The sequence below is a fragment of the Sinocyclocheilus grahami genome, unplaced genomic scaffold (assembly GCF_001515645.1).
Source record: "Sinocyclocheilus grahami isolate Dianchi unplaced genomic scaffold, SAMN03320097.WGS_v1.1 scaffold566.1, whole genome shotgun sequence".
Taxonomy (NCBI): domain Eukaryota; kingdom Metazoa; phylum Chordata; class Actinopteri; order Cypriniformes; family Cyprinidae; genus Sinocyclocheilus; species Sinocyclocheilus grahami.
Genome location: NW_015505745.1, coordinates 252,111 through 269,543, shown reverse-complemented (window position 1 = coordinate 269,543; position 17,433 = coordinate 252,111). Strand labels below are relative to the sequence as shown.

Genomic DNA, 17,433 nt, shown 5'->3' with positions numbered 1-17,433 from the left:
TTGCAACATGCTGGGTTTTGAGTAGCTTACTGTAAATGACCTGAACATATTTAATGTCAGCTTTGCCATACTTGGTTAAGTCTAACGCTAAATTTGAATGGTGGCGTGTGAGGGGAATTCTCATTTTCATGATCTTTCTGAGTATTTTCGTGATTAAAATGCAGTGGTTGGCTCTAATTTCAAATGCCTACAGATATTTTGGTTTAAGGCTAGTTTGCTTGATATAGGACAAATAACCAATTAATAAATTTGCTTTAAAAAATTTTTTTTTAAATAAAATCAGCAACCAGTAGGCTGACAGAATCAGCCAAACTGCTAGTTAAAGAAAAAATTAAATCTGAATTGGCCATGATCGGTGCATCACTAATTAAAATACTAAATAAAAGGCCTCAAATTGGAAGTGCAATCTGGGCTGTCTTTTGCTGTCAGTTCTTCAATAGGTAGATCTTGTCTTTCAGAAAGGCAGAGGTCAGGGATCTTGGGCTTAAAAAGGTTGGTGACCACTGCTGAATAAGAACACAAACTACATTCAAGGGGCATGTAAGGACTGTTTCCCAGGAAAATTTGGATCCTGAAGTACAGACATCTACTAAACTGGCACAGAGATGACCAGCTGAAAGCAAAAGAACGGAGTACAAAAAACACTATGAGAAAGTGAATGAAAGAGAAAAAGTGAACGGTTACATAATGATCTGGCCACATCCAGTCTGAAAGAAGAAAGTCATATACACCTAGGATGCCTCGGGGGTGAGTAAAACACAGCCTAATTTTCATTTTTGGGTGAACTAACCCTTTAAGTCGCTTGGGTATATTTTTAGCAATAGCCAAAAAAACATTGTATGGGTCAAAATTATAGATTTTTCTTTTATGCCAAAAATCATTAAGATATTAAGTAAAGATCATGTTCTATGAAGATATTTTGTTAATTTCTTATCATAAATATATATCAAAACTTAATTTTTGATTAGTAATATGCAATTATGCATTGCTAAGAACTTCATTTGGACAACTTTAAAGATGATTTTCTCAGTATTTAGATTTTTTTGCACCCTCAGATTCCAGATTTCCAGTTGTATCTCGGCCAAATATTGTCCTATCCTAACAAACCATACATCAATGGAAAGCGTATTTATTTATAAATCAATTTCAAACAATTGAAATTTAAAAAAATTGACCTTTATGATTGGTTTTGTGGTCCAGGGTCACAAATATCAGTTGTCACTATATCCCTCAAGGAAAATTCTTAGTAAGATGGTATTTAAATGCTTAGTTTTATGATCAAAGCTAGTTCTCATTGTACATTTCACTGATAATAACATTTTAACATGAGTTTTTTTTAAATGATGGATAATCAAGTAAACCTAAGTTGCTTCAGTCTAGTAAGTGTTCATCTTAAAATATTACTAACAATATATAAGTTATTCATAAGTTTATTTGAGAAAAATCAGTAAACTATCAATCAGATGACAGAAGGCATGTAGTAGAATGTGAACACCAGGCTTTTCAGCAAAGTTTTGATCATGTTCATAATTTAGAGGCCTTTGATATTTTTACATCAAATATGATAAAGTAGGCTTTATAGGGTTAAACTTTTTGCAACATGCTGGGTTTTGAGTAGCTTACTGTAAATGACCTGAACATATTTAATGTCAGCTTTGCCATACTTGGTTAAGTCTAACGCTAAATTTGAATGGTGGCGTGTGAGGGGAATTCTCATTTTCATGATCTTTCTGAGTATTTTCGTGATTAAAATGCAGTGGTTGGCTCTAATTTCAAATGCCTACAGATATTTTGGTTTAAGGCTAGTTTGCTTGATATAGGACAAATAACCAATTAATAAATTTGCTTTAAAAAATTTTTTTTTAAATAAAATCAGCAACCAGTAGGCTGACAGAATCAGCCAAACTGCTAGTTAAAGAAAAAATTAAATCTGAATTGGCCATGATCGGTGCATCACTAATTAAAATACTAAATAAAAGGCCTCAAATTGGAAGTGCAATCTGGGCTGTCTTTTGCTGTCAGTTCTTCAATAGGTAGATCTTGTCTTTCAGAAAGGCAGAGGTCAGGGATCTTGGGCTTAAAAAGGTTGGTGACCACTGCTGAATAAGAACACAAACTACATTCAAGGGGCATGTAAGGACTGTTTCCCAGGAAAATTTGGATCCTGAAGTACAGACATCTACTAAACTGGCACAGAGATGACCAGCTGAAAGCAAAAGAACGGAGTACAAAAAACACTATGAGAAAGTGAATGAAAGAGAAAAAGTGAACGGTTACATAATGATCTGGCCACATCCAGAGCCCTACAGCAAGGTGGACATTTGCTTCCCTCAGACGAATACTGTGACTCACTGTCCCGTACAGAGACTGATAGGGGGACGACTTGTGCTACTGTTCTAATGTAGGAAAAATTGTTCCTACCTCTCTCTGACCTCACTCAAGCATCTAAGGTGGAAAAGGATGTGCTATAACCCATACTTCTTTATAAACTTAATTTTTTAAAACTTTCTTGCACATATAGCTTAAGAACCAGCTCATAATTGCTAAAACAGTGCTTTAATCCTTTTTAAAAAATCTGTATTTTTAAAAATATTCACAATATACACTACTGTTCAAAGGTTTGTAGACCGTAGGATATTTTTGTTTTGAATCTTAAACAAAATATCATGGTTTCCAACATATTAAGCAGCAACCTGTTTTCAACATTGATAGTAATTAGAAAAGCAGCAAATCAGCATATTAGAATGATTTCTGAAGGATCATGTGACACTGAAGACTGGAGTAATGATGCTGAAAATAAATTATATTTGAAAGTATACTAAAATAGAAAACAGTTATTTTAAATTGCAACAATATTTCACAATATTACTGCTTTAACTGAATTTGATCAACTAAATGCAGACTTTTCAAAAAGTTTAAAACATTACCAACCCCAAACTTTTTCAATAGTTATGCAGCTGCTACCGATCTCATTAAAACAGAAAGAGAGAGAGCATTGAAGAAAGAGCAAGTAAAGACGTCAGATCCAGAACCCCGGTGAGCCTAACAGACGATCTGTGTGAGGGGGCTGGAGACCCCTAAAACCATTAGTCTCACTCTGCTGTTCACAGCCCTTGAAGTCCTCTGGGAAAGGATGTGGTAAATTTATTCAGTTGACTCATGGCCAAACCAGCATAAATCTCATCAACGTATCTCAGACAACGCCGTTCAGCAATTTAGTCAACCACTCAGTGACAGAAGCCAGAGGAGCAACAGGTTAGGGATGTGCAAACCTAACGGTGGATTGCCAAACCATTCCAGATGTGTTTCTTAAGGAAATTTAACAGTGTTTGCTTAATTTTAGCAATTTGCATCTTACAAAATCTCAGAGATTCTGCAAGGACAAGAGCCAGTAATAACGCAAGGTGCAATGCATGCTTGGTTTATGACTGATTAACCAAACAATGACAAATCAGTTCTTGGTTCACCAATCACAGATATGCAGGACATGAAACATTTCTTTCACATTGGATGGAATCATAATAAAAGGACGTCAGGGCGGAGTTCAGGAAATGTGAAGAATAAAACTGATTCAATCACAGTCTAGACTGGCCTTCACATATCTTACATCTTCCTCAGCTGACTACAAACACACAAAGCATGGCCTTACGCAAATATGTAGGGGTGTCATAGTTACGAAACTTTGACAAGTAATTGCAATTAATGATTTAATTGTTTTGTTCGTATCAGTAAATACTAACAAAGAAACAGCAAGTAACACATCAAATTAAACATGCATATTTTGATATGTGAATACTGTCAATACTGACTTAAAATTATTCCCTCAAATAATCAAACATAGGGGTCAAGATTATGTCTGGCTAGAGATCATCAGAGTCTTCAAGTCTTATTCTAAAACTGTACAAACCAGCTGAATTACAAATAATTTACCAGAAGGCACAAGACATCATAAGAGAACAACTTGTTATTTGAGGCTTGCCACGTTGCTAAAAAGTGATGGTTGTGCGTAAATTGGCACCAAATGTGAATGGGAAAATTAACGTTGTGCATCAAGGCTGTGTGTGACCACTAACCAGGCCAAAGTACTCACACATTCCACCTCATCCTTACACACAAACACAGTCACACCGTCAGCTGAGGAAGGAAAGTTATACAGCGAGGTGTAAGAAGCACGCTTTGTGCAGTGATTAAAAAAACCTCCAGGGATTAAACCACAAGGGCATCAAGCTAACAGCTAAAAAAAATAAGTTCTCCAATCATATGCAAAAAAAATAAAGAAAAAATGAGAAGGCGAAAGCGAGATGAGGGGTATTTCAGAAATGGATTATTAAAAAACATCAGTCAATGAAGGGGAAGTTGTATTGGGAATTTACAGGAGTCTCGACAGGTATTTTACAGACAAAAGCTGGTCTAACAGCGGCCTCTCCCTTGAAACCAGAACCACAGACAGATACTACAACAGGTGCTTTAGCTTAAAGAAACTCTCATTAATAAATCCCACTTTAGCCACTGAACTGGATCTTGGGCCTAATCCTCTTTGGCGATCCTTGCGAATTTTCAATAAACTGCCAAGATGCCTTCGGGTCAGAATCGACTGTGTCTTTCATCCTTCAGAGCTTGTAGGTCATTAAATCTTTAATGATCAGTTGGCAAATGCACATCAGTGATTATGGAAGCTCTTGGAAACCCACACATTTCTCAGTCTGATTTTGATAGAGTGGGTTTGTTTTTAGCTGAAGGTTCCTGGTGAGAAGCCAAGGCATCTAAATGTGATCACTATTCTCCTATTTATAACGTATTTTGAATCCTGCCAGTAGTACCAATTAATGGGAAAACTGGGTCTGCTCGCCTCATTCTGTCCGGGTGAAGTGCCAAAGGCCAGAGTGGGCCGGATGAAGCCCAACAGAGAGCACTTCCCCAATCAACAGCATTTTGGAGAAGGATCGATATGACTGTTATCTAATCACAAATAACAGATTGTCTGTAAGCTGAAAAATGTTGCATAACATCCTGTCGACCAAGAAGTCTTCATCTGGTTGGTTTTTGAAGGCAGCACAAATGTGACCTTCACCTGGGTCACTGACACAAGACCAGTGTTGACAACTAAAAACTGTTTTCATTAACTGAAATAAAGCTGAAATAAAATACAAATATTAGATGAAGAACAAAAATGATTAAATTGCTAAAAATAAAACTGACATCTAAACAGAAAAAAACTAAAATGATAAAACCACATGAAATTATTAGAACCTAAACTAAAAGTAAATCGAACACTAAAGCTAAATTAATAATATTAATGAATACTATGATAAAATAAATATTACTAAAACACTGCACAAGTCTTACACATTCATTTATTCAAAATACATTAAAAATGACCCTCTTTTATAATGTTTTTATATTCTAAATTAAATTAGATTTTTTTTAGACATAAAGTCAAAAATATCAGGGTGATAACTGTCCTGATATCATAATGAAGACAAAAGTCTAAATACATAAATTAAATTCCTGAAAAGAAACCCTAAAATCATCATCTTTTATTTGCATTTCTTAGAAAAAAAAGTAATATTTTAACAAAACAAGAAAAGATATCACAGAGGACTCCAGCAGACCTCCAAGACCATATGTCAAGATCAACAACTCTTTTAAAATATTAAAGAAGTTAGTCATAAAAATTATATTATATTTTTAATGTTATGATATTTATGAATTGATCATTGATGACAAAAAAATAAAAAATATAATTAAAAACTTTAATTACATAATGAATAAGATGTTTGTAAGACCACATGACATTTTAGAGTCATTAAATTGACTTTTTTTTTTAATTTGAGGAAAAAAAAAAGTAAAACCCCATGAAACAGACATGAATACAAAAGGAAAATTTCTAAGAACATAATACAGGCGTTTTAAACTAGATTTTTCATTTTCTGTATCTTGGACATTCGCATTTGTCATAGACTCTTCTACTAAGAAATAAGTGTTGCTGTAATAAAAAAAATAACTTGAATTTGTTGTAGATTATTAGGTGGAACATTATGATGCCTTAGGAGGCCTGTCTTAAGTCACTGACTCACTGGGCAGTTAGGCGGCCTTTGGTTTGGCCTGTCTGGCGAGCAGCAGTTTGCTTGTACTTCATTCAGTGTAGAGGCAGCGCTTAAATGAGGGCGAGGTCTTAAACATGCATACTGCAAATTCACATGATTGCTCAGCGAGAGGTGCAGTCATGCAGAACAGAGCACACACACACACACACACACCCGGTCTCATTACAGCCCTCAGTCAGGGTAAAGCCCTGATCTCACTGAGTGTACACATGAAACACTGAAGATTCTGCAATCATCTACTTACCCTCATGTTGTTCCAAACCTGTATGACTTTCTTTTTTTGTGGAGAAAAAGGAGATATTTTGAAGACTGTGCTGGTTGCTCTTTTCCATGCCATTACAAGGACGAAGGACTGAAGTTTTAAAGCTTCAAAAAACACTATAAAAGTGTCCTGAAGCTATAAAAATTTGTTATCCACTGATAATTGTGTAACCCAGGAACCAATTTGCTAACGAATAAATCAGAATTAGATCATACAAATCTATTTTAGTTTTATTTATATACTATTACAGTATTTATTATTATTTTGAATTAGCTTTTATATATTTTTTTGTTTTTATTTTAATTTAAATCATTTTGTTTTTTAATTTTATTAGCTACTGTTTTCTATTTGGCTTTCATTTATATTTATTACTGTAGTAGTAAAGGCAGCATTTTTAATTTTCATCAATTAATGAAAATGATTTTTACTAGTTTTAGTTAACAATAACAACAGTGGTTCAAAGTTTTGATTCAAATGAATCGTTCATTACAACTCATCATTGCTACTCTTTTCCATTAATAGGGCGGATTTCAAGATTGTCAGTATTTTGGTCTGGTCTTTACACAATGCTACCATTTGATTTCAAGTTGACATTGAATCTGGACCATTTTATGATACTTTCACGCCACTTTTGAGTCCTTTTTGAACCCTGAAAACTCCACTCTTCCCTCATGGCAACTGCATGGAAAAGAGCAAACAGCACATTATTCAATACGTCTTCTTTTGTGTTCTACATAAGAAAGAAAGGCACACAATTTTGAACAACATGAGGATGAATATGACTGAATTTTCATTATGGCTGCTTTGAATCACTCACATCAGCAAGGATCAGACATCATTCAACTTGAAGAACACTCAATTTTCTAAAGTTGTTACACGGCTCATGAATGTTTACAGAAAGGCTTATCTTTGCTATGTATCCACTTGATAGGAGAAGAGATAGTGTATGTGTGCCGAATAGGCAGGGCCCTGCTGTTCTCCTCTTTGGTTATCCTTTCATTCACTGTCACGAGTCTAGCGTCTAGTGCTCTGTTGATCATCTCGTTCAGAGAAGGCTCTGAACAGGGCCGTGCACTGGGGGGTGGCCCGGTGGCTAGAGCCACTGCCCCTTTGCCCTCATCGGCTGAGGTGCCCCTCTCACCATTCCCCCACCCTCACCCCAGCTCAAAGCGTTCGGTTACCGCTCCGCTAAAGATAAGCTGATTCCGGTAATCCGCTCCATGTTTTTCCGCCCGCTCCGCAGCTTCACTCACAATCGGTGTGCCGCTATCTGGAGTGGAGACCACAGTTCCCGAAGGTCGTTCATTAACAGGTAGACGCATTACAATCCACATTACAGTCAGTGGATGATTCACTGAATTAATAATTTGGTAGTTTGTTATTGATATCGTCTGTGAATCCTGAAAAATAAAATGTATCACAGTTCCCACAAAAATATTAATGTTTTCAGCATTGATAATAATCAGAAATGTTTCCTGAGCAGCAAATCAGCTTATTAGAATGATTTCTGAAGATCATGTGACACTGAAGACTGGAGTAATGATGCTGAAAATTCAGAGAAATAAATTACAGTTTAACAGATATTCACATAGAAAACAGCTGTTTGAAATTGCAATAATATTTCACCATTTTTACAGTTTTTTTATCCAATAAATGCAGACAGACTTTCAAAAGTCTGCTTCTCCTTTTCACAGTCTGGCAGAAATTATGGGTGGTTCCAAAATACATGGTCACATGACAGTAAAAGTGTATACAGTTGGCAAGAAACGGGGGGTGGGTCAACTTACCCCACTTTCCCCTACTTCCATTGAAGATGAGGCAGAAGCAGGCTCAGAGAGTGTGGGAGAGTCCATTCTTATAAAAAAACATCTACGATAAAGTCTGAAATTATTACAGAGTGTGCTGTCTTCTCTTTTAATTGTATATTTGTAACAACTGGATCATTTGTATTAACAAGCACCCACCCCCCTAGTGCCCCTTTTTTGGTTTGGGCCACTGCCCCTCAAAATGTCTGTGCACGGCCCTGGATCCGAATGCATGCATGCACAGCCACATGTGTTCTTTTTGTTTGGGAGTCTGTGTGTGTGCTGCTGTGTGTGCGCGTGCTTGCATGTGCGCATCCCTCCTGTGGACCCATCTGTTACCGCTGAGGGCATTTTCAAATCTATCATATTTAGCCAAAAGAGTCAATATTTTTAGCATGACGCACAGTCCTCTATGTACAGAACTCTCTTGTTTACTGAATCAAAAGGCAGTAAATATGTCTTGTTCTGTTCGAAATCGGACAGCAGGAGATCTCTTGGTGCTGAAAAGCTTGGGAAAACTATTTTCGAATGGATTACAGCAAAGCTCTGGCTACTTCCCAAAGTGGCAGGGAGCTTTAGAGACCAAAACACTCAATCTTTGAGGCAGGCTGAGATCCACATGGTTGTCACACCAACAAAGAACAAACAGCTAATGAATACCATCAAGACAATGTGGTTGCCATCGATGCAAACGCTCCTGAAAACCACTCACACCTAAATGGCAAGTATCCACACCATGGACACAGACAGCAGCATGGAGTCAGCAAAATTTAAAAAAATTAAAATACACTGCGCCTAGAAATCTTCAGAAACCATACTGAGAAGAAAACTAGCTTTTTCCTCAGGATGGTTAGTCAAGCTGACGCCCGTTACCAAATATAGGAACAGAATGACTAATTTCACTCGTAAGTCAAAAACCAGTCTGTGGCACATCAACAAAAGATGACTCACCTCTATTGATGAACTGGGAGGGACGAGTTTATCTGTAATGGGGAGGAGAAAAACGAAAGACAAACAAATCAGATATACATTATCATACTCAATGTTTTAAAATCATATATCTCAAAATATTCATAATATTTCATATATGTTACAATTTTATGTTTATCAACGAGCATGGCAATAGGATATAATTTAGAACTAGATTTTTCCATTTCTGGGTAGTTGCTAATGTGTCATGTATTGTTAGGTGATTGCTAAGGTGTTCTGGGCGGTTGTTAGTGTGCTGCTGTTGGGATCGTTGAAATGAATTTCTTCTGGATGGCTGCTATAGAGTGCAACAGTACTTTTTCAGCGGCCTTGGTTCCAGAAGTATTTTTCCTATTTATTTTCCCCACAGGAATTTAAAAAAAAGGAGTTGTTCAAGAGTTATAAACCATAAACCAAACCAGCCAGCTATGAGGTGCATCAAAACATTACAAACTTTGATTTTAAGCAAAAATATGTTTAAAAATCAGAAGAATAGACAAAGGTACAAGACTGTGTTTAACGGCTTTAATGCAGGAAAGAACTACAAAATGTATTGTGAACTGTATAAAACTACTGATGTTGATTATGTATTTAGAAGTAATATATTTAGTTTATTGCAAAATATGCATATATACACAAATTTTTAAGTAGTTTGAGAGTGTAGGGACTAGGGAGACCGACTGTTACATCATTTGCAGTGATTCATAGATTCATATTTGTTAATTTTGATTCTATGATTATGATTTCTTTGCAAAAGCATGGGTAATATAGTTTTTCACCAGAAATTATACTATTAAACATGATTATAAAAAATAAGTTGAATATAAAAATAAAAAATGTATATAAAACAATAGGTTGAAAAAATGCAGGCTGATGGCTTCAACAGAAGCATATACAACCTCACAGATCACAGTGGGTCTGTCTATTAGTGCTGTCAAAAGTCGTTTTCTGACATTTTAAAATGTTTTAAAAAGTGCTCGGTGAAGAGCGTGAAGCGATGATCATTGTAGCCAATGATCTTTAGCTCGCGTTTCGGGACAGTTGACAGAATTGTCAATTGCCTAATCGGTCAATGTTGCATAATCACAAAAAAAAAAAAAATTCACGTCTTTTTAAGCTATTCGGTAGGCTACTCGCGCTCTCTAGAGGCGCTTTTCTGTGCTCAGAACTGTTTCTGTCACATCCAAAGCACGCGCTGCTAGTACCAAATTGAGAAAGCACTGTCGGTTTTGTTTTAAAGGAATAGTTCACCCAAAAATGAAAATTTGATGTTTATCTGCTTGCCCCCAGGGCATCCAAGATGTAGGTGACTTTGTTTCTTCAGTAGAACACAAACTGAGATTTTTAACTCCAGCTGTTGCAGTCTATCAGTCGTATAATGCATGGCAATGGTAACAAAATGTGTTAATAGCTGCAGATTCTGTTAATAGCTGCCGATTCTGGGGATTGTACCGTACTTGTGCTGCTAGATCTGAGTGCGGCTTTTGATACAGTAGATCATGCTATACTTCTTGCTCGCTTGGAGCATTGTGTTGGTATCAAAGGAGCTGCCCTTGAATGGTTTAGATCTTATCTTTCAAATAGGAAGTTCAGTGTAAATATTGGGGAATATTCATCGGAGGCTGCTGTTCTTTCCTGTGGTGTCCCACAGGGATCCATTTTAGCTCCCATTCTTTTCACGCTATATATGCTCCCATTAGGGTCTATCTTCAGGAAATATGGGTTGTCGTTCCACTGCTATGCAGACAACACTCAAGTATATTTACCCTTAAAACCTAATGCTGATGGGCTGGAAACACTTTCTACACACTTTGCACTGGCTGCCTGTATGATACCATGTTGATTTTAAAATTCTTCTTTTAGTATTTAAATCTTTAAATGGTCTGGCCCCTCCTTACCTTTCGGATTTACTGACAGAACATCGTCCAGTTGTGTCTCTCCGGTCATCTAATCAGAGATTGCTACGTATTCCGAAATCAAAGCTGAAAAGTAGGGGTGACCAGGCCTTTTCAGTAGCTGCTCCCAGATTGTGGAATGCACTACCCTCCAATATTAGATTTGCTCCAACCATATCTGTTTTTAAATCTAGGTTAAAAACTTACGTTTTTGAACTGGCATATGGTCAGTAATTAAATGTATGGCACTGTGTGTTTTACCTTTTATGATTTTCTTAATTATATATTGATATATATATTTTTTTTTACGGTCTCTTGTATTGGTGTAAAGCACACTGGTCAACTGTTGTTGTGTTTAGTTGTGCTATAGAAATAAAATTGACATTGACAATCTATGAGAGTAAAAAAAAAAATGCACAGACAAATCCAAATTAAACCCTGTGGCTCGTGACGACACATTGATGTCCTAAGACACGAAACGATCGGTGAAGTGTGTACACGCTCTGGCGTAGTTTACGTTAATGGGTGTGTTGACATCCAGCCGAAGAGCAATCAACCATAACTTCAGGTGAGCCCGTCTGTCATTAATGTTAATCAAACAACAAAAGACAGAGAAAATCCCTCACTGCTCTTAAGACTAAATAATGTTTTGTTGAAAAGCTTTTAATGTTAATTTACAGTTTATTCAATTTCTGTAGCCTATTTAAAACACGTTCATATTTTAGAAAATTTAGTTAATATTTGGATCATTAATGATTTATTTTATCCACCCGCAAATAATCAGAATAAATTTTTTTATTACCCGACCCACGGATTATCCGCAGCACCAGCGGATATAACCGCCATCCGCGCATCACTAACATGAACAAAATGGCCAATCAGAGGTGTTTGAGAATCCGCACAACAGCACTCAAAATGCTAGCGGGAAATGCTGGTATCGTCACATTTTTAAATTTCAGTACCAACTGGTACCGACATCGGTACTTTTGACAACACTACTGTTTTTAATGGTTTATAAGTTATCATTAAAAAAATACAAATTTGTCTATGGAGAAAATAAATAAAAATTTTTACTTCAGAAACCTGCCTGTCGCACTCTATTGTCCTGTTAGAACAGTTGGTTGCTATGGTGTTCTGGGTGGTGGCTAATGCATTGCTATGCGGTTCATAGGATGTTCTGAATGGGTTTATAGGTTCAAGTCAAAAGAGCCTCTAAATACAGTATTACTCTGGTCCATCTTTCAATGCAAGTCTATAGGGTTTTTGTTTGTTTTTCATTCCAACCAAAAATCAGAAAAGTAAATAGCACGCCTCAACACGCCCCATGGTTTGAAGTAACATTCATTTCCAAAGCACAATGATGCAGGACGAGATGTGCGCTAAAGCTTAATACATATGATTATGCAATAATAACAGAGATGCTGACTTTAGCAAGCACCATTAATTAACAGCATCTTTCTAGAAAAGTGTGTAGTATGGGTTACAGCCATGAATAAATTTCATTTAAGGGGAATTGACGATGACAAACCCCCTCCCCCATTTCTATATTACACAGAGGGACAGCGGTTCACCTCAGACAACCTTCACATGAAATAATTAACTCAGATCTATAAGAGGCAGACAGAGAGGCAATTTGTGCCTGTTGAGCCTGAGAGACACAACATCTACACAGGGGTTAGAACAATAATGTCTCTTTTAGCCCTTCCTTCAGTGGCACTGGAGGTATACTGTTACAGTGTTAAAAGAAAGAGACTCCTCTGGGATTGGCTGTTCATTCGCGGAGTTCATTGCTGCCACTAATGAATGAACCCAGTGTCACTGCAACGGCCACTCAACAACTGAAAAGCAAATATAACTGAAAATGTGCAAAGAAGTCTGAAACTGAATCCTCCTACAGTCTAACATGCACCATCCGGACACGAAAGACGTGTTTTTCAAGAGGTTCTTTTGTCTTTCAGTGCAAGACAGATACCAATTACATTGTTGTATGAAAACAGCCAAGTACTGTAATATTATCTTCCTATAAAGAAGAAAGGAGATCATTGGAAATAATTCATCCTTTACATTATGACTGACCTTGTTACCATGGAAACCCATTCAGAAGGGTGTTTGACTCAATAGGAAAGAAAACAAAATTGGAACAAAAATGAAAAGGTCCAAATCCATGCTGCTAAAAATGACTGCATTTATTTCTTTATATTTTTGAGCGGAATCAGACAATTATTTTACAATTAATTTTTTATTAATTAATAATTGTTAATGGAAAATACTAGCAACAAAATCTGTGACAAATATGCAATATATTCTGCTGCTTGTGATGCAATCACAACACCTCGTAATAACAGAAAGTGAAAGCATTATCTATCTCAGATTAATCCAGATCTCTCACTTCAGGAGCTTCAGAGCTTACACTTTCATATTTCAGTTTTCTAGTTGGAACTTGGAATTCATGCTGGTTCCAGGTTTATGTTGTAGCAACTATAAATCTCTCTTTCACGAGTTCACGCTTACATATAATTAGCTGAAGTATGGTAATGCATATTTGGCGTGCTGTCCGGGGAAGGGCTCCGAGCTCGGGAATGGCCCGAACCTAGAGTACCCCCGTATAAGTGTAGTATGAACTCGAAGTGAGGAGATGGGGTGGAGGAGGGATGCTGATAAACCGTCAATGGATAGAGGTAAATCAGCTGTATTTATATAAAGGTGTTGATTAACTGATCTATAAGAGGCAGACAGAGAGGCAATTTGTGCCTGTTGAGCCTGAGAGACACAACATCTACACAGGGGTTAGAACAATAATGTCTCTTTTAGCCCTTCCTTCAGTGGCACTGGAGGTATACTGTTACAGTGTTAAAAGAAAGAGACTCCTCTGGGATTGGCTGTTCATTCGCGGAGTTCATTGCTGCCACTAATGAATGAACCCAGTGTCACTGCAACGGCCACTCAACAACTGAAAAGCAAATATAACTGAAAATGTGCAAAGAAGTCTGAAACTGAATCCTCCTACAGTCTAACATGCACCATCCGGACACGAAAGACGTGTTTTTCAAGAGGTTCTTTTGTCTTTCAGTGCAAGACAGATACCAATTACATTGTTGTATGAAAACAGCCAAGTACTGTAATATTATCTTCCTATAAAGAAGAAAGGAGATCATTGGAAATAATTCATCCTTTACATTATGACTGACCTTGTTACCATGGAAACCCATTCAGAAGGGTGTTTGACTCAATAGGAAAGAAAACAAAATTGGAACAAAAATGAAAAGGTCCAAATCCATGCTGCTAAAAATGACTGCATTTATTTCTTTATATTTTTGAGCGGAATCAGACAATTATTTTACAATTAATTTTTAATTAATTAATAATTGTTAATGGAAAATACTAGCAACAAAATCTGTGACAAATATGCAATATATTCTGCTGCTTGTGATGCAATCACAACACCTCGTAATAACAGAAAGTGAAAGCATTATCTATCTCAGATTAATCCAGATCTCTCACTTCAGGAGCTTCAGAGCTTACACTTTCATATTTCAGTTTTCTAGTTGGAACTTGGAATTCATGCTGGTTCCAGGTTTATGTTGTAGCAACTATAAATCTCTCTTTCACGAGTTCACGCTTACATATAATTAGCTGAAGTATGGTAATGCATATTTGGCGTGCTGTCCGGGGAAGGGCTCCGAGCTCGGGAATGGCCCGAACCTAGAGTACCCCCGTATAAGTGTAGTATGAACTCGAAGTGAGGAGATGGGGTGGAGGAGGGATGCTGATAAACCGTCAATGGATAGAGGTAAATCAGCTGTATTTATATAAAGGTGTTGATTAACTTGAGTGCGCTCCACCCGTGTTAATTAGGCTAAGTATCTGACGCGCCCCTCCCAAACCTTGTTAATAAAACATCATATAGCAGAAAAGGAGACATAAACATCAGTGAAGCATTGCCTGAAGCTTGGAGACAGACTTATTTACACATCACATTTCTAAGAGACTCTCAAACGGCTTTATTCGGTTTGAAGAACAGATCTATTCATCAGAGATAGATCACGACTGAAACTGGCAGGTTAACAACCCACAGTCTGATATAATTGGTCAGTCAGCGCAATTTGAACGCATCCACATTTGCCAGGCCAGTGAACTTCCCCAGGAGAGCAGAATTCAGCAGACTCTCATGTTACATAAGCATTGATTTTCTTGCCAGATAGGGACCATCTGATCTAATTATTTGCTTGACATTTGGCATTACACTTCTATATTTAATACAGAAGCAGAAGATAAATCTTTTCACTTTACATCCTTAAAAATATTTTGTATAAACAGGGTCATAGACTATCAACTGCATAGCTATACTATGGCTCTCTTAAAGATGAATCAGCAGCTAACTGCAGGTCATTCACAGGTTAATACTCAATTACTTCAAGCAGAAGAAACCTATGGAAGTGTCCTCTGGAAGTTAAATGTATAAGATATTAGCTATTTAAAACAGCATAAAAAAAAGAAAGAAAGAAAAGCTCAAATAACTGACAGTCATGTCTAAAACCTTATTAGGGAGATGGAAGGATTGAGACATTCATCCCAATAATTATACTTATAACTAGCAGTCAGATTGACTCCCAAAGGAGAAACAGAGATGGAAGCCAAATCCAAAAGCCTTAGGCTAAGGACCCCAGATGAGATCATGCTTGCAAATTTAATTATAATAGTTCTGAGAAATCGCTCTCTCGAAATTATTTTTTTGAAATGATGATTTTGGAAAAAACTAATAAAAAACAGGTATTATCTATATTCAAAGCCCCACGCTATTTGTCCTCAAGTAAAATACATAGGCTAATTTTAACCGGTAATCTGATGGTATATTTTAATTTATAATGGTTTCATATTATTAACTTAGTACATTGCACTAAATATGACTGGAAGTAGAGAATAACATCAGATATTTAGATGCGTTTAGCACATTAAAGGGGTCATATGATGCTCTTTTAAAGATCATTATTTGGTGTAACAGAATATGTTGACATGCTTTAATGTTCAAAAAACACATTATTTTTCAAATACTGTACATTATTGTAGGTCCTCTATGCCCCGCCTCTCTCAAACGCTTCGGTTTAAGTATGGTAATGCATATTTGGCGTGCTGTCCGGGGAAGGGCTCCGAGCTCAGGAAGGGCCAGAACCTAGTACCCCCCTATAAGTGTAGTATGAACTCGAAGCGAGGAGATGGGGCGGAGGAGGGATGCTGATAAACCGTCAATGGATAGAGGTAAATCAGCTGTATTTATATAAAGTTGTTGATTAACTTGAGTGCGCTCCACCCGTGTTAATTAGGCTAAGTATCTGACGCGCCCCTCCCAAACCTTGTTAATAAAACATCATATAGCAGAAAAGGAGACATAAACATCAGTGAAGCATTGCCTGAAGCTTGGAGACAGACTTATTTACACATAACATCTCTAAGAGACTCTCAAATGGTTTTATTCGGTTTGAAGAACAGATCTATTCATCAGAGATAGATCACGACTGAAACTGGCAGGTTAACAACCCACAGTCTGATATAATTGGTCAGTCAGCGCAATTTGAACGCATCCACATTTGCCAGGCCAGTGAACTTCCCCAGGAGAGCAGAATTCAGCAGACTCTCATGTTACATAAGCATTGATTTTCTTGCCTGCTAGGGACCATCTGATCTAATTATTTGCTTGACATTTGGCATTACACTTCTATATTTAATACAGAAGCAGAAGATAAATCTTTTCACTTTACATCCTTAAAAATATTTTGTATAAACAGGGTCATAGACTATCAACTGCATAGCTATACTATGGCTCTCTTAAAGATGAATCAGCAGCTAACTGCAGGTCATTCACAGGTTAATACTCAATTACTTCAAGCAGAAGAAACCTATGGAAGTGTCCTCTGGAAGTTAAATGTATAAGATATTAGCTATTTAAAACAGCATAAAAAAAAGAAAGAAAGAAAAGCTCAAATAACTGACAGTCATGTCTAAAAGCCACGGCGCCACGGCTGAAATCGGTCACTTGTCCACAGAATTAGTATTTTCTATACAGTGAATGGAACGTAGTGCACGGACAGGGAAACAGAGATGGAAGCCAAATCCAAAAGCCTTAGGCTAAGGACCCCAGATGAGATCATGCTTGCAAATTTAATTATAATAGTTCTGAGAAATCGCTCTCTCGAAATTATTTTTTTGAAATGATGATTTTGGAAAAAACTAATAAAAAACAGGTATTATCTATATTCAAAGCCCCACGCTATTTGTCCTCAAGTAAAATACATAGGCTAATTTTAACCGGTAATCTGATGGTATATTTTAATTTATAATGGTTTCATATTATTAACTTAGTACATTGCACTAAATATGACTGGAAGTAGAGAATAACA

At 36.8% G+C, this 17,433-nt stretch overlaps 1 protein-coding gene across 3 annotated transcripts in view; it reads right to left on the bottom strand.

Moving 5' to 3' along the window:
* spire1a (spire-type actin nucleation factor 1a) overlaps positions 1–17,433 on the bottom strand; it is a 59,116-nt gene that overhangs the window by 39,822 nt on the left and 1,861 nt on the right. For all 3 annotated transcript variants that reach the window (XM_016239490.1, XM_016239491.1, XM_016239492.1), the window contains exon 2: positions 9,126–9,157. In XM_016239490.1, coding sequence (XP_016094976.1) covers positions 9,126–9,157 — 32 coding nt within the window. The remainder of the gene's footprint in view (positions 1–9,125; positions 9,158–17,433) is intronic.